The sequence below is a fragment of the Orbicella faveolata genome, unplaced genomic scaffold (assembly GCF_042242905.1).
Source record: "Orbicella faveolata isolate gen_17 unplaced genomic scaffold, um_ofav_v1 contig_3, whole genome shotgun sequence".
Taxonomy (NCBI): domain Eukaryota; kingdom Metazoa; phylum Cnidaria; class Anthozoa; order Scleractinia; family Merulinidae; genus Orbicella; species Orbicella faveolata.
In genome coordinates this window covers 21686428-21710567 of record NW_028301558.1, presented here as the reverse complement: position 1 = coordinate 21710567, position 24140 = coordinate 21686428, and the positions used below count along the sequence as shown (strand labels likewise).

The window sequence follows — 24140 nt, the reverse complement described above, 5'->3', positions numbered from 1 at the left end:
TTGTAATTACTCTGAAGACTTTCTGACTGTGAAAATTAAGGTTCTTGGTGGGAGGATAAACAAACAAATCGACCTAAAAATATGCTTATGGATTCATTTGGAGATTTCATGTTTTTGTATTTTGACGATGCGATCCGTATCCGATCTGGTGATCCGATCCACGATTTAATTTCGTCTTTGGTCGCGAGAACACACGCGATTTCCGAGAAACCAGACACGAGTTCCCGGTATTCGACTTCCGCTTTGGCGCCGACTAATGTCAATTTGTGTAGCAGCATCAGCGGTGACAGGCTGTCAGATTTTTCAGGAATATGATGGGCACACGACAAGGTAAGGTGAATTTTAATAAAATAGTAGAACCAAGAAAGGCTCTACGAGAATTTAATCAAACGCGCCATACTGAAATGAAGGATTACAACCATTGCTAAGTTGTGATGTGATGATGTGCTGGTCGCCTTTAGGTTAAAATCTGCGCTAGTACGGGCGTTATTTTGAATTTCAAAGAAAGTCGTGAGTTCGACAGAATAAGGGGAACAATTTTCGAGTGGAGAGCCTCGATGTTTCTACGAAATGCTCTAAAAAGTGGCCGCGTATTGACTTGCCTGATATCTTCGACCGAAGTTATTCACTTTCGCTTTTCAATTCCGGCCACTTCGTCGACTGGTTCGCTGATACAAAAGCGTACTAGCTAAATTTAATTAGTTTAGTTTAAGGTAATCTAAATTACGATTAAACACTGAGTAATGAGTACTGTTGATATGATGTTTGCTTGGTTTTCGAGAACATTAAAATGGCGACAAGAAGAGACTTCGAGCATTCACCGAGATAACAATTAACCGGCTTCACTTATGTTGTTCAAATGGTAAAGCTCAATGAACCGTACCAGTTAAGCCAGCTGTGTTATGGTTTCCTATGTCATCTCTTTTGCAACAAAACTTGTGCACATGGTCATGTGCAGAGATTGTACATGTAGAAGCCAGAAATATTAAGAATACTAAATCTAGGATTGCCTAAGCCACTACCTGCAGGCAAAATGTTTATAATATGGTAAACATTAAAAAGTTAGAAGAAGTTTGATTGTAAACTTGAGGTGACTACATTGGGAAGACTGATTTGGTGTAGGGCTGCATGGTCACTGTTCAATGTCAATATGGTTTGTCAATATGTCATTTACTATAATAAAGTATAGGTTTAGTCATCTTGGATTTCTTGAGAGGGAACCTACATGTAAGTTTACAAGGCCAGTGTTATTAATTAGGCTCCCTCACCATTTTTTTCTATTATTTGCTTACTAATAATTGTAACATTTCTTTGTTTTTTTTGTTTTTTGTTTTTGTTTTTTTATTGCAAATAATTATTATATGGCTCTGTCTCACAAGAACTGGGAACAACCAAATTCACAAATTTGATTGGCTGAAATCGATATTGAAAGTGGTCTAGATTTTCCCATCTAGACCGGCATCTAGACTGGTAATGTTTTGCAGTGAAAAAGTTGCAAACTAAAATGCAAAATCATTGTCTAATTTCTTTTAACAACATTTATTCATGGAAGTGCCAAAGAGTCTGATGAGGACAAAAGTAGAGAGGACAAGCAAACTTTAGCAGAATTAAGTTCAGCTTATCGCTGTTCACATGCAAAATGTCAGCTAGTACAAACCAGTTACATTAAAGGAATTAAACTGTTCTTGTTTGCCTTATAATAAACATCTTTATTACTAACTGAGCTTAGTCGGTCTGTATGGGAGAATCTTGATCTCGGTCATGTATACATACCTCACTGCGTTAAGTCTGTAGTCATGACCTCGGTTAAGATTCTCCCATACAGACCTGCTCGGTTAATAAGAGCTAAAAATAAAATAAATAATTCAGGCTTGATGGAATATTTTTAACACAAAAATTAACAAAATTAATAAATGACGTTTCATCATCATCAGATGTCATTGTCAAGTAAATGTGTAGGTTAGTTAATAGATCTACAATTATGCGCATAAGGTGGCAAGATACGTTAAGTGACAAGAAAAGTGGTTATCATTATGTGTACTATTGGGTTTTCTTGTTTTCCTGTCGTTTAATGTACTTTGCCACCTTATGCGCATTATTTTAGATCTAATTATGATGCAAAAGCTAACCTACACATTTACGTAGCAATGATATCCAATTTTGCTAATTTTTGAGTTTAAAATCAAAAAAAAAAAAATGGAATAAAAATATTCTTCAAGTCAGCATTGAGCAGTAAGCCATGTTCAATCGATTATTTAACATCAATGATCCTCATTCATCTTGAATATTTTTTCTTGCACACGATTGGTCTAAGGGCTTCAGTCATCATGGTCTGTGAATGCCCAGGCGGGGGAATATATTCCCCAATAGGCCACTTTCGATAGTTATATTAAAATTCAGCTTGATTGTGAGGCCTAGAGGACACAAACAAAAGAAATGAATAGACCTGGTCATTCAATTTCCTTTGTTTGTGTCCTTTATGCCTGGCTGCAAGCTGAATTTCATTATATTGAAAGTGGTCTATTTTTAAAAGATCCCATGTTTTGAAAAAAATGACAGGTACACACTGAGTAGATCATGATTTTTTTTTCAAGTAATTTTAAGTACAAACTTAAAAACTGATGTACCTGCTGTCAACTTGTACTTGAAAATAAGACCGATAAAAGCCAACTAAAAAGAAAAGCTCTCATTGAGAATTTGAAACTCCAAATAGAGGGAATGAGGGTTGAATTGATATAGAATCTGCATGAGCTTGGTCGTGTTTGTTACTTGTGTTGTTTTCTTACTACAACATTCACATTTTGCCTGGTCACTATTGATAGCTCATACGTACCACCCCCATCTGCTAGGAGCATAAAATATTAACCCTCTGATGCTCATGCAGCTTTGGGGTAGAGGATACATTGGATGCCATCCCATCTGTGGATGATTGTTTGAAAACGAGATATTCTGACTAGAATTTACAGTACCCTTATATAGTACCTTAGTTACCCCTTGTGTTCATTTCGATGTGCAAACCAATCAACCCATTATTTTATATAACCTTGGCAACCGTTTAAGAATGATGATCAATTTTTGTGTTCTGATATTCCCGCGCACTAGGCGCCAGGTTCCCTTGAAACTGGCGTCACACGCTAACTAGCGACTCACGAGTTTTTCTGTTCCGTACAGGCTAGCACCTCGGTGTTGATTTAATTTTACCTCGGGCTTTAGATTTATTGCAAGGTTTGTCAGTTGCCACACTACAGTAGCTTGTCCTAAGGTTATGGAAGGTTCAATGGAGGACATTGTGAGCCAGAGTTGTGATGCAATAAAAGTTACAACTGTTTCATTTAGACGAATGCCATGGTCTTACGGGGCAGTTATTCATCTATGGTTGCATCTGTAGAATATAAATTAGACGGAGCTCTTTGCTTGACTTCGACAGTTCGACTATCGTCGAGAGAGATATTTTAAAAAATAATTTCCAAATCAGCTGAGTTATCCTATTCCAGAACATTTTCCAATCATTACCGGTACATCAATAACAGGGTAAGAGATTTCACAGTAGTTGCATTTTGTTCATTGCATCACACAGCTTGTCATTCTTGAGGGTGGTAAAGGGTATTATCGTGACTCGTGTCGGCCCCTTTTTTTTTCCCGTGAAATGTGAAATGGCTAATTTTTTCCTCGTGAATCGTGATTTCGATAGTCGCCATGAACCGTGATTTTCCAAAACGTTCTCTTTTATTTTCCGTGAAGCGTGAAATGCCAATGTTGTATTTTTCGTGAATTGTGAAAGGGCTGCTTTATTTTCCATGAAACGTGATCTATACCGCCCCTTTACCACCCTCATTCTTTAAGAGCAGTTTTCATTTCATTCGAGGAAAAAGTACAACAGCATTCGGCAAACAGTCGGGCTCTCTCATGTCATATTGAGATTCACCTCCCTCTGTTTGCAGATTACGATTAAGACTGTAAGTAGGTGTTGTTCCAATTTTCTTCAGCAGAGGCGACTTTGCATCATAGATGTCCGATATGTCTTGATACCATGGTAAACCCTCGAACTATAAAGTGTGGACATGTTTTCTGCGAAGATTGCTTGAAGAGAGCGCTGGGTATACTCAACATCTGCCCCATTTGTAAAGAGCCACAGGGCATTGTTACGGGAAATCAACCTCCTGGACAGATGACTTGGTCCTCCATGCCATCTAGTCTACCAGGTCACTATGGTAAGTCATTATCTCTCCGTTTTGACTTTAGTTTTGCTCATATGATTAAATCTTGGGCTTCACAAGTTCGCGCCCATCCCCTTCCAGAGTTACTGTTGGAAGGTTCTGGGAATTAAGCCGTGAAATCTCTTGGAACAGAATGTCGGAGTTTAACTGATATCTGACAACTGGTCAAAAATTTAATTGTTTGCTGAGAAATAATGCTTTTTAACTGGTAAGTGAGATCTCAATCTACAAAATGTACCGATAGCCGTTAGAAATGGGCTGAAATCTCCGGGAATTGAACTAATAACTAAGATTGTTGGCAGGAAAAAAAAAAAAAAAAAAAACTGTTGGCAGGAATATCTGACCAGGTTAAATGTGGTAATTCCTTGATAATGACCAAGTAATACAATTTTTCATGTCGTTCATCGCCAGGGTGTGGTACCATCTGCATTCAGTATTCCTTTCCATCTGGAATTCAAGGTCCAGAACATCCGAATCCCGGTCAGCATTACAGTGGCACACACCGTACTGCTTATCTTCCTGATAACAACGAGGGCAGAGAAGTCCTGCAGCTATTACACAGAGCTTTTAATGCACGCCTGGTGTTTACTGTTGGGACCTCGATAACAACAGGACTTTCGAATCAAATAACGTGGAATGATATACATCATAAGACCAACATGCACGGAGGAGCCCATGGGTATGAAGTCTTACTACTTTATTGCCCATTCATTTTGGTGTTTAATTCTATTTCCAACTGTGATTTGAATGATGTGGTCTGTGATTTCTTTGTCTTTTAATTCCTTTGTTCATGCTATTTTCGTTTGTTGTTGCTTTAAATTGAAATACTAAACTGCTATTGGGGATTACACATGCACTCTTCTAACCCCAGGTCAACGACAATAAAATGATAGATAAAGGAGAGCGCTTACTAGTTTCCCTACATTTATTATTGTGTTGATTAATGTAACAATCTTCGTTTACCTCCTACAGCTTTGGTTACCCCGACCCGCATTATCTTCGACGAGTCAAAGAAGATCTCGCTGCAAAGGGAATCCGTTGATTCTGGTTCCTACGGGCCACAGACAAGGAGACGAAAAACGTTTCGTCGCAGATATAGTTTTTTAGGCATATTGGTTCACTAAGAGGGTAATCACCACGTTATTGAAAATATTTTGCGTCTAGAAGAGGATTATTTCATCGCCGTTGTTTTTACGACTGTTATTTAATGGCCTCTATACGCGGTAAAATGAGTTATATTTTGTTATAGGTATTACTGTAAAATATTAAAACAGCAGCATTTTTCATGTTTCCATGTGCATAGCTATTTTGAACTAGAGCTCAGGAGAGGAACTTATGGGAAGGAATGTCGCAACGCGGCTCATATTATGACTTGCGCACTTAAGCCGGACTGCATTTGACGACCACTATAAAATTTGATAAAACAAAGGAAACTTGACTACTGCCTAACTACTTACTGCGGCGCCCCAGACATCACAGACCTGACTAGGCTACTCATTAAGTATAGGACTGTACGTAGTATAGTACTCTTCTCCGAACCTTGGCGATATTTCCACGATAAGCGACAATCTCATTTCGTCCAAAAGCAATGCCATGCAAAAAAAAAAAAAAAAACAAATCTACAAGACTGAAATTATATGTACTGGAGCTTGTTATATGGGGAAAACTTTTTAAATGCAAACAAAGCTATTTTTATAATATTAGCACGAGTTCTACATATATTTCTATTGCAAGCTATATACGTGCAGTACTTCCAAGTCCAATACCCGGAAAACTAATATAGCCTACTGCATTGGGCAACTACTTTGAAAGGACACGACCTCTTTCTTGTACTTTTAAGGGAGAACCTAAACTGAATTAATCTCCCCAAACAACGAGCTCAAAAGAAGAAAATGGTTTCCTTTTAAACTGTTCAGGGAGCAACCTTGACAAACTCTAGATAACGCTTGGCTGTCACTGGAAGGTGATTAGGTATTCGGGATAACACTGTGGGTCTTGAAATACGACGAAGATCTCAGGATTAGGAATCTGGTCAACCACGCTATCATAGGTATCTGTTAGATCCGTTCGGTGTTTGGCTGGCGGTTCAAGGATGTCCGGCCTCCCGACTGTATACTCACCGACCAGGACCCTGGCGAGGTACATGTGTCGGTGTCCGGTTGGACCTGGTGGCGAAAATTGAGATCTTGCAGAGTAGTCAGCTTGTGCCGCAAAATACACGCCTTTTCCATAAAGGTTATCTAGGGTCAAGAAAAAATTCGTTCATAAACACATCTCAGAAAGCTTCAATGTCTGACTGCAGGAGTCGATATGTATGAGCTCCTCATTACAACCAATAAGTAGACCGTGATTTGAGCCCGCATCAAGAGCTCGCATATTACGTTAAGTTGTTAACTTACTCTTCTGCCAGCCATAACTTCTGTTGAAGCCCTTGTGGTTGATTGCGTTACAGTTATCCTCTGCTGTTCCATGAAACAGCAACTTTTCGTTGCTTCCTAAACCGTTAACTTCGTCCATCTTTTGCCGCTGAATTGCGTACAGACCATATAGAGCAGGGTTTTGAATTCGCTCTAGCTTTAGAATGCGGTTGGAACAGGTTCCACTGAACAGATCGCTGACCTTCTTGTACTCCTGCGCATGTGTGGAAGGTTTAAGTTCCACAATATGCATCTTCTTGTCTTGTGGCTGAGGATCCCAGTAGTCAGGGGGCTGAAGGCCTATTGAGAGGTAAAACAGAGTAAAAGAGCATTAAACCAGACTGTCCCAACCGCTGGAGTTAACCCCAGCTTCGGTAGCATTATATTTCTTCTCCATCCCCCAGATGGGATTCCTGTCTAGCGTAGGGGCTCCTCTCAGTATATACGATTCATTGGAATTGCACCTATACACCTTGGTGGAGAAAAGCACTGCGAAAGCTAAGTGTCTCGCGGGCGAACAGAAAACGATTCGGTTCCTGGTCAGTGTTCGCGGACGAAACTCTACCAAAGTTCCATGGAACCTGGACTGGACTGTCCAGGTCACTGGCGCACCCTGTAATGAAACAAATTTTAACGGTTTCCCAACAGAAATCACTCATGGACTGGGACTTTGAGCGTAAAAAATACCATATTATACCACTATAAAATGCTGTAATTACTGTCAGACTTTTACGATCAGACGTTGACCGGACAAAAACATAGATGCAATGATTTTATTATCATTGAAATTCTACTCGTAGTTCTGCTCGGGCGCGATCAATATTAGCCTTCCTTCTTTTGAGAAAACAAAAAAACCGCCTTTGCGCCGCCACAAAAAATTTCTGTTATTCGTGTTTTTGTACCTTTTAAGATGCAAAGCTACCACAGTCGGTTATTGTAAGTCACCGGTGATTCGAGTTGGATTGGTTTCCTTTCTTATATAAAATAAGTAATTATGTCGCAACGATCCAAAAGTCTGCTTTTCCGCCCTCATAATTTAAAGTCTTTTTCACTAGTTCCAACAAGTTAACTACCCACCTTTGCGAGAATCAATTCTTTTGATGTCTGTTCTTTGACCATTTTCGTCCTCCTCAGTCATGTCAACGAAAGATATTTTGTACTGCTCTCCATCCTGATGGATCGTCATCGTCTTTCTCCTTTGGTGATAGGCAAGTTCAATTTGTGCATTTAGGTGACTTTCGTATTCTACGAACGTATCTCCGATTTTATACTTCCACTGGATATCTTTCGACACCACTTGAGCTCGGATGCGTTCGTGTTCATCTGTCTTTATTTTATCCAGAAGTTCGTGAATGTCTCCCATGACGCTGAGAATATCCTCTGGTTGGCCACGTAACTCGATTCGGTCCACCTCTTTCTCCACAGTTGCCTCCACAGCGTAGCGTAGCTCAAGAGTGTGAATTTTTCTCATGTCTTCTTTGCTCAAATTTCTGATTACCTCATTTTTTATAATCCGCTGACTGAAATTATCTGCCATCACCTCCTTGACTGCCTCTGTAGCGTGATGAAGATCTCTTTCACAACCAGCAAATATAACGAGGTCTAACTTTCTGCTGTCAGCTTCTGGAGTTTCTGGGGTAGTGCTGCTTTCTCCCGTTCCTCCGAGACCAATGCGACGTGCCACACTTTTGGCAAATTTTTGCAACATTCCCGGTTCTGTAGGAGTTTTTTGGCCTGATACTTCATACATCGCTGAGCGGACATCTTTGATCATGTCTACTTGGAAAATCGTCATCTTAATAAGCTGTATGTGGGCAGGTTGCTGGTCAGAGAAAGTGCGAACCGCGGACAACATTGTGTTTGCAGCTGATTTTGCCGACATACCAAGGATCCCTGTCCCAATAGCAGGAAATGAAATGGATGTTACTCTTTTTTTTTTCAGCCTCTTGGAGACATGTCAACAGGCAGGCTTTCATGCTTTTAGCGGTGAGGGGTTCCACCGGGACGATATGGAAGAGATAGTTTGCGTTTAATCTTCCAGCCTTTGTGACAACAATGGATCCTGGAGCTTGAGGACCGTACATGGTGCACTCGTCCCTTATGGAATCACCTCCTCTTTGAAGGATTGCAGCTCCGGCTCCCTGACCTACTGAGAGATCTAAAGAATTATTGGAGATAATTGCTATGGCCTCTGTGGACTCTTCGGTGATATCACCAGGTTGAACTTGAAAGCACAGGGGTCCTACATTTGTTTCCAAGTGATCTGGCTTTCGCTCAATTACCGGAGAGAATGTTGTAGTACCAGGTGATGATATGCGGACAGTACCTTTTAATCTCTTCTGTAACTCCACATTGAAGGCTTGGACAGTTAAACTGTCCTTGTCGTGCAACACAAACCTTACATCTTTCATTTTCGTTGAGGGGTTCCTTTGGCTGTAAGCTATTACTTCATCAAAGTAGATCTCGGCAACTTGATCTCGAGGAAAGCGAAGTGTACCCGTACCAATGGCGGCAAAAGCAATGGAGGTCATGTTCATTTTCTCTCCTTCTTTTAGACACTTCGTCAAGAGATCCTTTAGAGTCTGAAATTGTTTGAAATCAATCATGTGATTCAAGAGTAATTAAACCTTAACTTGGTTTTGAATATGTTAATTATATTAGCAACTTACTTTCCAATATAATGGGAATATTTTCTTTTCTAATCCATCAAATATTTTCGCTCGCGCGCTATTTGACCAAACGCGTCACATGACTGAATATGCCCCAGCATATTTTCAAAACTGCGCGTGTTTCAAAAAATATTTCAAGGATACTAAACACAATAGCCGCCATTTGGCGCGAGAATATGCTGAGATATTTGTCCTTGGACATTATCTGTTTCTCAAAACTCACAGTTTTCCTTGAGCTTCGCTCTCGGAAAATTGTTCGCTTCACGGGACAAATGATGTCCGCGGACAAATGTTCGATCTTATTTTTTTATCAAGCATCTGAGCGGGCCAGATTCCTAAATCCTCGAACTTGATTCGCTAATCATGCGCACGTGACCGGTCCAGCTTTTTACGATAAGGCCCACGGGCCGGATTTTTTCTTCGCTGCCTAAATTTCGCTTCTAAAAGTTAGCGGTAATCGTCAATCTTTTGCCTTTTTTACACGTCCATCGACGATTAGTCACCGCCAGTTTATCTCTGTTCACTTTAGAATGGCAAGGAAAGTCACTGTAGGTAAATTCAATTGAGTGTTTTGAAGTTGTGAGAGTTTGCTTGGTTGTTTGTAGCTTAGCGCTGTAATGACGCGTAATCCTGTGTTTCTCTCGCCGTAAAATTTGAGTCAATTTCAGGCGAGTTTACCTCTCTGATCGTTGCTGTATTTAGGAGAATTTCTGTGGACTACACTTAACGAGTTTCCCCGCTTTCTGCTATTCAATTTACGGTAGAAAAGTCTGATTTCAAGTGATTTTAAAAGCAACGACTGACAGAAATTGTTTTTGTAGTAAAACTTTAAACTTCGCACGAAATTTCACACGGCAAAAACAATTTTGGAGAACTTAACTGGTGAAATAAATGCAACTAACACAAAGTAGTTCGAAAACAAGCTGTTTTTTAATACATCTTTCTTTGTCTACTATCTGAGTTACTCGCTCGTTGCCGAGATTTTTTACAAATCGTTAGTGGACGGCGCGCAAGCCGATTCAATGACAAGAGTTGCATAAACAAACCCATTTGTAATCTGTAAAACCAATTTACCGCAGAAAAAAAAAAATAAACATGTTATTTGCCGGCATTCTCGGGCTTGAAAATGCTGCCCTCGGCCTGCGGCCTCGGGCAGCATTTTCAAGACCTCGGTCACAGTTTTTCACCATACGGACCTCCCAGCCGGCAAATAACATATATATATTCTGGCGGCAAATGGAGGATATTCGTCTATATATGGCCCAAAATAAGAACGTCTAATGAAAAACTTGTGATTAACAACACCACTACACAAATTACTACTACAGATGCTTTAATCACCCGCGTGGTATTTTAATTTTGGCCTAATGATTGGAATAACCGATTCAAACACATCTGTCTTCCCTTTATTTCCTTGCTCAGACGTTTAATTTTCTTAAACAAAAAGTTGTTTTAGTTCTTGCAAGGATTGTCTTCATCGAGATACCTTTCTTCCTTGACCATTGTTCCAATCGCAACAGATCGCAAAGATGACAACCTGGCAGTTCAATCTTCCTGTTTGGCTTAACACAGCGATATCACCTACAGCGACTGGTTGTTTTGTACTGCATTCCCTCTGCATGCCTTGGCCAGCAGCCCTGCTAAGAGCCATTGCACAAGGATTCTGGTCTAGGTTGAGGTTTCCTGATGCTGTTCCAACTAGAATGTTGGCCTAGCATAAAGAAAAACATAGGCACGCAAGGCGTGCAAGAGTTATTTTTTTCTGTGAAGTTTTGGAGATAGAAGCATTCATGGTACAGTAATGATTTGGTTAATTTGACAAGTTTTTCTGGTTGCGATGTTACATCGGTCATGGTAAGATAGCTCAATAGTAAGCCATAAAATGTTTCACTGAACAAACTACAGTAATCTGACACGTCTCCAGGTTAATGTAGATACCATCTTATTTTCTAACAGGCAATTTGATTCGCTCTTTGATACAACCCGCACTGCGATTGGTGTGACACGCGCACATCTATAACTCCCTCGCTCACCGATCACATAACCCATCCAACCCCCAAGAGAAATTTTTGCTCAAAAATACTCAAGTTAATTTAGAGACTTTTTCGCAATTTATACAAGTTGTAAGTTTACCTTTTTACACAACACAACACAACTTCACCGAAAATAGAAAGAAAGAGAAAAAAAACCTCTGACACGTTGAAAGTCTGATTTAATTAAATGCACTTTAACTTGGTGCCACGCAGTCTTCAAAGAACATTTGAACAGTTTTCATACTTTTTACCTTTAAAAATATCGGACTGAAATGAATGTCATCAAATAAAACTATTAAAGGAGTAGGTCACTCCAAAAACTGTGTATTTTTTTCCATCACCAATAAAAAGTTCACATTGAGTTGAGTTACTCACCGTTGTTTTAGCTTCTGAACTGGATGCGATCCTAATGAAAAAGAAGTGAAAAGTTCGACACCGTGAGCCGCCATTTTGAAAGGATCTTGAAGGCCAGGCCGCATATCCCTGACGTCATTCCGTCCGAGAATGTTTGTTCGTTTGAGCTTTAGTATGGCTGCGCTTGAAGCTAGAACGTGCTAGTGATTCCGGGGATGATAATAATCAAGTTGAATGGAACGATTGGTTCGAAAATGCTCCGTGGTGTACTTGTGAGAGATGTGCAACCATGCCGACGCAAAGAGAATGTGTTTGCTGCCGAGAACAGCCGGAGTAGGTCACCAAGATGGAAGGTACATTTTACAGTACAATTGCAATGGACGCAGTTAGCGGAAGAGGAAGTTTATTTTTAATGGTATATTGCTCTCAGAATTGAATTGGTGGATTAAATAAATCCCCAGTATAATGCTTTTGACCTGATTTGTCTCCATTTTTATTTTACTGGTGTTTTCATGCGGAGGGAGTTCTGGTATCACAGAAACTGACGAGTTTTCAATGGTGTGTTTAAATCGAGCGAATGCTTTCCACCTCACAAGTCCGTGTTTTTACTTATAAAATTTGGATACTTTTTGTCCGTGCTCGTACGCGTTTGCCAGGTTTCTTTACACTTATGGACTACGTGTTCTCTTCTGAAATACGCAATGACTTTACATGTAAGATGCGAAGTGAAATCGACGTCTTTGACGTGAAATGTGAAATTGACGACATTCCTTATCATTATATACGATTTTTTGTGAGAATTGTAATATGTATTGTTGGAAAGCTAAGCATATGTAATAGATTTTGGATAGAAGAAAAGAGTTTACGGAACTTTTACATGCGTAAACATCAGCTGATGAAGGAAAATTCACTCTGCTAGTGTGTTTATCCGTATCGCATGTGTCGTGTTTACTCGCCTCGTTACTTGACAAAGCATGCAGTAAAATTAAAGCTTCATTTTTTACCGTAGATTTGCTTTCATTAGCAACTGTAATTCCCAAAAATGATGTGAATGCAAAAACACTGTCCTTAATTAATGATGAATCGTGCTGATAAAATTGAAAACAAATTGTAACACATTTCAGACAAAATATTATTTACATGCGGATATCGGATTTCGCTATAGCAGGAGTTGTTATCGGTAATTGTCGATATGTAGATAGGACTGATGTGCAGTTAACTACTTCTTCCGATGTATTCCAAATCAAATTAGATAGCATTTAAAAATTTGTAAGTATTCTAACTCATCCCTGGCTGTCAAGTCCGATTATTAAACATGCTCTGATTTTGGCCCACACAAGAGATTTATACAGCGAAAAAAATACTTTTTCTATAAAAGAAAACCGTACCGGCTTAGTTTGAGTTGTAATTTTAAAGAAATCTGCAGGGCATTTGAAGTTCCCACGGTACCCTAAGAAATTTAATAAATCACTTCCAAAAAACGCATGCAGTCGCTATGCATCAATGAACACGAAAACACGAAAACCCTAGCGCCAGTCTACGAAATATAATGAATTAAAGCTTGTAACATAGAAGCTTTTTTTATAAATACTGGTAAGACTGGTAAATGATGAAAAGAATTTCATTCAGCCATTTTCCCTGTTATTATAGAAAAAAAAGCGGCAAACTGATTATACATGAAACTGACCCGTGATTCACGCCGTTTTAGCGTCTTTTTCGTGAAAATATATTGCCTGAGGGTCCGAAAATTTTTGGCGACTAAAATACTTGTGCTGGCGACCAAACCTGAAAACTTAGGGGCCAGCTAGCCCCAAGGTTTTTTCTTGAAATTCAAGCCCTGTAGTCCAGCGAGGAGCTTCAATTTCTTGCGCAGAAATAATATTTACCCAATCAAGTCAACGACAGTTCTGCCGGGCAAAAATGTTTTTAAAAATGAGAAGTATAACTGATAGCTACCTCTTTTCGTTCCTTGCGATGCGCCGTTCGCTTGTAATACGTGCATTTACAAGGGCCTTCCGTTGAAAAATTGTCGGAAAGCATTTTTCTTCAATGACCTCCTTCTTGTGTTTCCAGCCACAAGCTCAAATCGGTATTGAGTTTTGAAACAGTCGTCTGTGAAATGCTCGTTGCACACATACACATTTTCGAGTTTTTTTTGGCATGAATCTCTCATCCCGACGTAGCTGTTCGAACCACTTCTTTGGCAATTTTTTGTTCTTTTTAGGCAAGTTAAGGAAAGTCACTCCTCTTTCCCTATCCTTTTCGGTTCCGGTTTTACAGCCCGGGCCAAATTTTTCAGCTCAGAACTGAATTTAGAACAGAAAAGAAGAGCATTAGCCTTTGAGCTTTGCGCCAATTCGGACGGAATGACGTCCCGGATATGCGGCCTGGCCTTCAAGATCCTTTCAAAATAGCGGCTCCCGGTGTCGAACTTTTCACTTCTTTTTCATTGGGATCGCATCCACTTCAGAAGCTAAAACAACGGTGAGTAACTCAACTCAATGTGAACTTTTTATTGGTGATGGAAAAAATACACGGTTTTTGGAGTGACCTACTCCTTTAAACTGCTACTGCAGAGACGTAAAAACCGTCCAGAAACGAAACCTTTTTTGTTTAATATCCTGGAAACAATAGCCGATAACTTGTCAGCTCTAATTGAATTTACTCCCATATAAAAAACAAAAGTGTTAAGTTACCATTTGTTACTAAAGATAGCAAACATCTCGTGGGAAAGAGTGGTGACGATTCGTCCGCTCTAATTGAATTTACTCCCTTGCGAAAAACAAGAGTGTCAAATTACACTTTGTAACTAAAAAACAAAAATGTCTCGTTATATTTGCATGCAACAAGAACAAAATAATTGTTACCCGCACTTACTATTGTAAACGTTAGAACTGTTTCAAATCTAAAATTTCGTCCCCTCTAAAACATGTCCTAAGAACTAGACGCGACGATTCGTGACCTCTAATTGAATTTACTCCTTGTGAAAAACAAAAGTATCAAGTTACCTTTGTAACTAAAAATAAAAATATCTCGTTGCATTTGCATACTACTAACTCACGAACTGTTTCAAACCTCAAGGCTCATCTCGTTCATTTAACTAAAATCCTCAGCCTAACCCACAGAAAATGTCGAAGTAAACCCAACATATGAATACTTCCTCCTCTTTTATAGAAGAATAAATATGGCCGTTCTGAACTGTATCGGGATCAAATCTTCTCACATACCATTTACCTTTACAACAAGAAATTTGATTGGCTGTTTATAGTAGATCCAATCTGATTGGTGTGACATACATACATCTCTCACTCACTCACTCACTCACTCACTCACTCACTCACCCATTGACCCGTCCATAACATACCCGACGCGCCGACTAAGAGGTATTTTTTTTTACAAAAAAATAACTCAAAAACACTATACAAGGGTGTTTCTCTCGTCGGTGTAAAAGAAAATAAAAACAACAAGACGGCAAGACTGCATAGCATAGAACTAAAAATAGCCAACGCTTGTGGAAGGAAAATAATCAGGCACACAAAAGCTACTCATCAAAATGAGATGCAGATGCAAATGATCAAGTTAACTGGAGTTGCATTCGCGTTGCAAAATAGTCTTTGATGAAAGACAAAAGTTTCATCGAACGTAGAAGCTGCTGAAATATATCAGGCCACTGATATAGTCAAGTTATATCTCTTCAAACAAATGACGCTCTGAAATGATTTTTTAAGACCATAGTGTTCCAAATTACCTCCGGCTCATTGCTAACTTGTCTGTCTGTTAACTTTGATCAGATCAGAGGCTAATTCGATGTCCTTAGTTTATTTTCTCAACTAGCACGCACAGAAATTGAATACAATAATGAGAGTCTACTCCTATTTGTAAATTCCTACCTGTTCTTGGGCAAGGTCGCCAACCTTAACTGCGATATGAATGCCCTCTGGTGTTTTAAAAGAACTTGAAGCTTGATGCAACTGTCGTGGATTGCTCGCAACGTCAACCCCAAAACCCATTGGAGCGGGATTTTCCTTGTGGATGAAATTCGTTTCCTCGGCAAATCGGTTCCTCATCTCGTGCACGAACACCTTCACCGTTGGTGAATCATGGTTGACAAGATGAATTTCCGATAAATTGCAAGATGGATTTGCCTTGCAAAAATCAACAACAGCATCTAAGATGACTTTTGCACAAAGGTCACGTGGAAAGCCAAACTGGCCAGAACTGACAGCTGGAATAGCTATGGACCTCAAACTTGCTGCTTCTTTGAGACTGTTTCTGATTGCCATCTCAAGAAGACGTTCTTTCAGTGTTTTCATGCCATTTTTGAGAGTTATTTCTGCTGCTGTGTCCCATTTAGGTCCAACCGTGTGAATTACTCGATCACATGGTAACATTCCTGCCGGGGTAACAAATGTTCGACCTTCTAGGAGTAGGCCGTGCTTTTCGATAAACCTCTTGCAATGATCCTGGATCTCTGTTCCACCCACTTTAACTATGGCTGCGGCGAGACCTCCAATGTGTTTTAACTCTTCGTTAGCCGGATTTACTATAGCATCTACACGATGTTTCGTTATGTCACTTTTGAAGACAGAAATCTTCTTCCTCTCTACAGTGAGGTAGCTGCATATGAATCCTCCAGTTGATGACTCCATTTCTTTTACACCTGCTTCATCTGTTGAAGATGCTGTGTTCCAATTTCGCTCACTTGTGATGATGATACAGTTATTGTTGTCTTCTATTGTCTTCAGAGATTTGGGCCCTTTACCCTGAGAAAAGAACTTTGTCATCCCTGGCTTGTCAATTGGAACAGAGACTTTCTGAATATTTTTTGTTAGATCAACAAGTCTTGGAAGGCATTTATCAATCCCTTCAGTGGTACCAGAAATGTCTATGCCTCTACAGCTGGAGGACATTCTCACATCAATAGAACAAGAGGCGAGATCTCTTTTAATTTTTTCAATCTCTGAGCTCAGTCTTTCGAAGACAAACCGTGTAGACCCATGATCCAACGGGACGGTATCACGTAGAATGGTGTTCTTTTGTAAGAAGTCTATAACTTGATCATAGCATTGCTTTACGTCCTTCGCAATTCCGCTTACCCAAACGGTGTTTGATGGGATTTGGACGAGAATGTCAACTTTAAACTTGGAAGTCAATGATGTTTGGAAATCTTTCCATGGGCGACTGTCCAGCACTTGAGCATTCTCTTTAGTTAGGCGGATGCTATTTTCCTGGATAGCACCCAGCAAAACTTTTTCTGCTTCTTTTGCGTTATGTGAGTCAGCGCTGACTACTTGAACTTCATTTGAACTGCTGCATTGATCGCGCACAAAAATCGCTTGTACGCCACTCTGTTTTAAGAGATCTTGGATGACACTTGACACCGATGGCATTTTCAAAACTCTTGTAATGTTCGTCGGAAGTTCGATGGTCTTTTCAATCATCTTTGACATAAATGTAAATAGTTCAGCTTGCACCTCGTTAAGAAGGTTTCTGGGACCATCCAAACACAGCGTTTCGTTGTCTAGATCGATAGATATATTCAATTGTCGCTGCTCTCTTTGAAGCTTTTGGCAAATGCCGGTCATTTCCAGCAAACGCAGTCGAGACCTTGGAATGCCCTCTCTGATCACTTTGACTTTTGAATTCATAAGTTCCGCGTCTTCTTCGACGGCAAGGATTAAGTCCTGCAGTTTGCGCACATCTTCATCCACGCGGTCCTCCTTGCCAAGGATCTGGACTAATAGGTCATGTCTACTGAAATTTATAACATCAGTGGAGGACTCTTTTCTGGGACGATCCTTCTGCCACCGCTCTGATACTTCATCAAACAGTTCAGGAGAAAGTGGAATTTCAATTTTCCTGAAGCTCAGTAAAAAATTTTCCAAACTTCCAGACCTGTCTTGCCATGACTTTTGAGAGATCTTTCTTTTATCAGACGGCGAAATGATGAGAAAAGATTTGTTTACATCCATGAACAGTTCGACTTTGTTTTCGTTGGTTAGTATTTGGAGCTCATGTCCATGATTCCTTTTAATGTGCTCAAAGAGATGGGCATCAAACGGTATTTCCTTTTTGTTGGTGACTGCATTCTCAAGGAAATGATAAAATGGCTGTACTTCTAGTTCAATTCCTTCAAGGGTGTGTTTCCTTTGGAGGACGTTATGAACGCCTGTAATTAAATGACACAGAAGTGACTTCAGGGGGAATCATTTATTTTGATAAAACTTTTCATGTTGTGCCTGCAATGCATCAATAACCATGTTTATTACATCTCTCGGACACTAAACTTTTAAGGCAATGAAAGAAACGTCATCTGTAGTTGATTCGTGTTTTGCCTTCTGAAGGTGTTGTTTGATCCATTCAAAGCCTAATCGGTTTGTCAGTGTTCTCAAGCGAGCTTATAGCATGGGAAGATAAACGATAAAAAAAACCTTCAAGTTTTCTTACTTGATGGATCCTCGAAATAAACCAAGGCACTGTTTTTCGTCTCACGTTCTACTTTGCTAACAACATTACCGCCATTCCTCTTATTTTCAAAATACAGATGTATGGTATCCTCTGTAGTGTCGTCCTTCAGTCCGCTGACTAAAACACAAGAGCATACAGGCGCATGCTCCAAACGAAGTTTACATCCTTCTAGGCCTCTAACATCACCGTGAACGTTGTCGAAAAGCGATTTAAAGTCTGGAATAAATATAACACATGTTGAGCATGAATCAACTTGCTATAATTTGCGCATGTTATTTCTACTTCAGGTGGTTACAATCAGGCTGTTGCCGAGAATTTCTTATAGCTTTAGGCGGTCTGTTGACCGGAGGTATCATTCTGGAGTAACGATTTTTTTTTTCCCATCTACGCACATCGTAATTAAATACGAGTATCCGTTCTTGAGAAATCTCTAGCAAAAACACAACAGCATCATTTAGAACAAACTGGATTTAAGAATGCTGTCTTTAAGAGTGTGGAATTCTGCAAAAATTGATAGATATACAGTTTGGAATGTGATCAGCGGGCAAATGGTGTGTGGGTTCTGCATTTATTGCCACGCCGGACAATAAGTGGGCGGACAATGAGAGCGGCCTTACCGCTCAACCTCTCCCGACCCCTTGCGCCTCCACATTTTAGTCCTCTGGAAGGGTAAAGTTATACCTGTACTGGGGGAAATGTTACCCAATACAAGTATTATTGTCCAGACCCAAGATTGCTGGACGATAGTTATACTACTACTTCATTGAAGCTAATAAGACAACGACAAATAAGGAGAAAGGTCGCTACTGAACCACTTGTGCTTTATATGCTTTATAACCATTCATAAACTGAATTCGATGTTCAGCTGCTGGTGAAAATAATTAAGTAGAAAGAGAACTTGCCAGTCATTACCTGGTTCAGCGGCAAATATAGCCATCGCTTTGCCATCGCAACCGCGAATCACCTCTTTAACCTCTGCATTACTAAATTTCTCCAAGTAAAACAGCAGGCAGTCTTCTGTTGTTTTCTCATTAAGGCCTCGAACGTAGACTCGAAAGGGGTCTGGCGGTAATTTTTTCTTTGGTGGTAGCCTTTCCACTGAAATAGCCTTTCCATTTATGAAATGCGATGCTTGAAGGAGCTTTTGTAAATCTGTTGGGAGATAAGCGCAATACAAAAATTAACAACAACAACAACATGGAAACTGAACCAATCTATTACATTACTTTTACTTCTAAATTTATAATTTTGTTGTGGGTGGGTTTATTCTAAACGTACAAGCCATTGACCATTTTTCCTGCAATTTCTTCGTGGAATACATTAATCCGTGTAACTTGCAGTCAAAGATGCATTTTTGATAGCTTGAATAACCAAGTACCTCATATTCAGTAGTAAAACAGAATTTCAAAAAGGTTCGTTGTTTCAACTTTATGAGCGAGCCATGTGCATGATTAATTTGTAAAAGAAAGGATTATTAAGGATATTTGTATCTCTTGTTGTTCAGCAGTGAGCCTATTGCATTTTGACTGTCAAGTTTATATTGAGAATTGTATCAAAATGATATCATCGACCATTTGTTTACGAGGACGGTAAGTATACATACTTTCCACGGCAGTAAAGGTAATAAAAGCTTTCCCGTCATGAGTGAAATCAATGTCGCAGACTTCACCTCCCCCTGATCTCCTTGAATTCTCAAAGTAATACCGCACAGCGTCCTCGCTGCTAGAAAGTGGAATACCGCTAGCAATTATTGTAATTTCAGCGCCAGCCTCTTCTTCCGAGCCGCTAACTTCCTCATGATCATCCGCAATGACATTCTCCTGCTCCTCAAGTAGAGAGACATGGAGCCGCAGGCCAGCCACACTATGTGGGGAGTTCTCCGCTGTTCTTTTCGCGTCTGCAAGTGATGCATATTCGACATGGTAAAGTACTGTTATTTTTTTCATTATTATTTTTTATTTTTACCGAGGAAACTGTTGGCTACAAGAACGTTGCTGGCATGGCGTTTTTGCTGTTTCTCGGCCAAATTTCAAGCGTGATACTTGTGAGATAAAACTGTTTCTTTTGTTATTCTATTAACGAATTTTTTGCAGAGAATGGTAGGGAGGCAATGCGTCTTAACTTTCCGCTTTCCGTACGCGAGTCATTCCAGTTCGCGTCCCTTCTTTAGTTGTTTCCACTCCTTGGTACTTTTCACTTTGCAAATAAGTAATATTATAATTCCTCCAACTTTACCGGCTCCCGGGACTTTGGAATCCCTCTTCCCGCCCCTGTTTCCCCTCGAAGGGTTTCCGCCACGTTTTCTCCTGGGTTTCGCTCCTCCCTGCCCCTTTCACTTAACCTTATCATTCAAAACGGGCCTTTCTTGATCCTCTGGAGCCAGGAGAGGAAGCTTTTAAGACCATCACCCTGTAATTGGTTAACCTATGACAATGAAACTACCGTCTGGTAATTAAACATACCCTCAGGAAGTTCAAAAGTGACCAGGCACATTTGAAGGTCAGGTTTCATGTCAATACCAGTCACTGGACCGCCGTTTGATCGTCTGGGGTTTTCGAAGTAGTACATCAAAAGGTCCTGTGACGTACCGGCCGGCACCCCTGCTACTTTGATAGTGCACTGTTGGGACGGGCATGTTTCACGTTGGCGTCTCTTCCGAGTAATACTAGAAAGTTCAAATGTTGCTGGCAGTTTGCTGCATGGTCTGTTTTTCCAATCCATTGGGGGATTGTCTAAACCCTGCAATTAAAGAATAGGGAGGTGTCACTTTGGTCTAAAGTAAAAAATTTGTCATCTAGAAATGCATCATTACGATAAAACCTAGATTTGCACAGACAATTGGCAATTTTTATCAATTGAAGGTTTAGATGGATTACCTACTTTGATCTTGTAGGATTGTAGGAAAGAGGGCGCTTTTTTCTCCTGCATAAAGCACGGAAGGAGAAGAGCAGAACTGATAGCTTGTTAGTTTGTTATACAAATTATCAGTCACCATATCAAGAAGCAATTTATATTGGATTAGTTTACTGCGATATCTACAATGATCAAGGGTGAGCCAAACCACCAGAAAGACGTCATCTACTAATCATTTTGTTACATAGGAAATCACTCTAAAAATAACATTATTTAGTTGTGAGAAATTCAACTTAGTGTTTCATTTTTACGCATTCTTCGATGAAAATTTAATTCTGTGTGAGGTGTTCTAAAACTTGTTTGCCCACAATACAAGTATTTCTTATTTTTCTGGTTTTTGTTCGTCTTTTTTCTTGTTTGTTTGGTTTGATTGCTGCCGGCATTTACTGAAGTGACGCGCGCTCTAAGTCAATTTGGCATTGACAAATTGTGTAGTTCATTTAATTAACAGTGGACATGTACCATAATTGTGACAATTATACTTACATTGTTGGGTCCGTCCTCATCTTCTGTGTTTGGGGACTCTGGATCAAGTAGGAGTTGTACACGAAGTGGGAAATTCTGGAGACGATGGTTACGTCGACGAACGACCCGTTTGGCGGCTATAACAGAAAAAGGACTAAATGAGCCTTTTGAAAATCAACAAGAGGTGGATACGAGCTGAAGGACACATAATTCATACTTTCACGGAAAAGGTTGACTAGGACATCGGTATAATTGTAATCCAGAGGTCCCTCAGCCCAGTCCTCCACCCTGCCACTAATTATTTGTTCGTGGCACTCGCGGTAATCCCCGTTCAAATCCACGACCACACCTTGTAAGTAACCAATCTCTTATTTTTTCTTCGTTTGAGATTCTCCATTTGCGATTCCTCAAGTTACTGTTCGACTGCAATTTGTGGCTCGTGTCACTGATTTATCCATTTAACGTAAATCCCGAAATTTGTGCCTGGGGAGCTTATTTCAAATTTAAGAGAAGACGAAGTGGCGCTTATTCGTTCGCGAGGGAGGCGCTTAATCGAAGGGGCGCTTATTTAATTTTTCCCAAATCGTGGCCTGAACCGTGTTCAAAAACTGAAAAAAGAAATTGCAAGATGCAACTTAGAAAAAAGAAACATGTTTACTGTATTGTAAAGATGTAAATTGCTAATGATAGTATAAAAAAGGCTGGACGAGAGTGATTAAACAAGGCAAAAACTCTACATCCTTTGTTGCTTAATTACTCGTCCACAAGATGGGGGGAGGGGGGGCGCTAATATTAAATTTTGGCTGATGGGAGGGGCGCTTATTCGAAGGGGGCACTTATTCGAGGAGGAGGAGGGCTGATTTGAGGATTTACAGTACCTCTCCCCCAATTCTCCCTTTCCCCATTTTCGTCGAAGGGAAGTGGGGGATAGAGTTTTAGGGTTAGGAGCAGAGGTCAGCACTGTTTCACATTTTAGGAATGGGCATGGGATGAAAGAGACTTTGGGCTTTGTTTGATTTATAATTCGTTGAACAATTTCACTCTGCTCAGAACGTATGTTTCTATGACAATCGTATTTTGATAGACGTGGTTTTCCAAATTTGGAATTTTGATGTCTTTAACACCAAATTTTAAGAATTTTTTTTCTCTCAAGAAAGAACTTGAGGCATAATTTGACTGGTTGTGATTAATTTTGAGTGGCTTCAGAGATGTCGGCTGCCTGGATGCCAAGCGATTTGACTTCAAAATGGCATGTTGCTAGCCTCATGAAGTATTTTGGACGTACTGTATACCCTTTAAGTTTCACTATCATCGCTTTTAAACATATTAAAGTGACGGCCATGATGGAGGGGCTGGGTGATTCACCCTCTCCCCACTACCGACCTCTTCAACCCCCCCCTCCCCCCCCCCCCCCGCCTCGCGTCCGTCCGCTCGGTCTTAAAAAATTAAAAAATAGGCCAGCGTGAATAGGATTAACTATCAGACATAAAGGTCAGTATAATGCTTGCGTTGGTTTTCATGTTTTTGCCGAACTCAAATCAGGACTGTATGAGATCGATACAAGCATGATGTAAAAAAATAAACCGCACATGTGTACTTTCGCTTTCATATTTAGTTCAGTTTCAATTTCATTGAAGTCATGGATCAGTAATAATTCACAATGGTGAAGACTCTTTATTTCCATGATCCTCAGTCACGTTCCAACCTAGAAATGACCCGAGTTGTTGCGATGAAATTACTCAGCTCTGTCTTTTTTTTTAGCTCTGATTAGCCATTCTCCCTCAGCTCAGCCTGGCTATCGGGGTTGTGGAGCGGAAAGAGTATCGAAGGAAAGTTGCAATAGCCGCTCCGGCATACTACTTCTTACAGAGTTTTATTCTGAATTTATGAGGATTCGTAGTAGTTATATTTTCCATGCAATCGATGCGCTTTGAAGTTTAAGTGAAGACAAAAATGTTCACTATTACTTTAGCCACCGAAACCAAAGCGGAAGTCTCAGAACGATAGAGTTTCAAGGTGTTTATACATGTACTACGCGGTTTTCTTGTATAGTCAGTCCACTTTGCTGAATTACAAAGTTTAAAATGCAATACATCTGACCATTCAACCCTTACAAAACAAATTTGACCAAATACCTTCCAAGTCTTCGAAAGTGACAAAGGCTCGTCCTCTATCGATTTCGATGCTCTCTACGTCGCCACCACCAGACTCTCTTTCTGACTGAAAATAAATCATAAGCTGGCTTTTGGTCGTTCCCTCTGGAAACCCGGAGACCACAATCTGCGCGCTTTCCATGCCGATCACCTACACTGCGCCAAGCTTACAGAATGACTGAAAACATGTTTCTTTGCAATATATAGTGATCCTTACAGAAACGCGGAAATGTAAATTGGTTCAAGGACGGGGGTTTCTGTAAAATGGACAGGTTTCACTTTCGTTGGAGGCTGATTGGTTACCCGGAGTGACGTTCAGTCGCTGCACCTTGATCGACTGGTTCTGAAATGTCGTCAAACGCGGGTCTGCTTTTCCTTTCCCAGTTTAGACTATTAAAAGATATCTGTAAAATTCCGCATCCATATTATGTTTGTGCACCCTTTCTTTTCC

At 40.1% G+C, this 24140-nt stretch overlaps 1 protein-coding gene and 1 pseudogene across 4 annotated transcripts; one reads left to right on the top strand and one right to left on the bottom strand.

Annotated features, from left to right (window-relative positions):
- Positions 1–38: 38 nt before the first annotated feature.
- On the top strand, positions 39–5835 carry LOC110054890 (E3 ubiquitin-protein ligase DTX3L-like). Of its 3 annotated transcripts, none has more exons than XM_020761259.2 (4): positions 192–330; positions 3990–4211; positions 4629–4896; positions 5190–5835. In XM_020761259.2, exons 1-4 carry the CDS (start codon positions 312–314, stop codon positions 5257–5259), a joined length of 579 nt encoding a protein of 192 aa, XP_020616918.1. In that variant the 5' UTR covers positions 192–311; the 3' UTR covers positions 5260–5835. The 3 variants fall into 3 exon arrangements, with proteins under 3 accessions (XP_089154958.1, XP_020616918.1, XP_020616917.1); XM_020761258.2 differs by having other exon boundaries at positions 204–330; positions 3987–4211; XM_089298832.1 differs by having other exon boundaries at positions 39–330; positions 3987–4211; positions 4629–5835.
- LOC110054855 (protein mono-ADP-ribosyltransferase PARP14-like) lies at positions 5129–24140 on the bottom strand (annotated as a pseudogene). Its single transcript, XR_016210026.1, has 11 exons — positions 23672–24140; positions 21558–21673; positions 20621–20897; positions 19762–20055; positions 19071–19310; positions 18138–18374; positions 15581–17859; positions 10790–11014; positions 7712–9216; positions 6617–6934; positions 5129–6457 (listed from the first exon to the last, which is right to left on the bottom strand). The product of XR_016210026.1 is annotated as a protein mono-ADP-ribosyltransferase PARP14-like (transcript).

Excerpts from the sequence above, each read along its gene's own strand:
- LOC110054890 (XM_089298832.1), top strand. Across the intron at positions 4,212-4,628 it reads TAGTCTACCAGGTCACTATG|GGTGTGGTACCATCTGCATT; the intron begins GTAAGTCATTAT and ends GTTCATCGCCAG.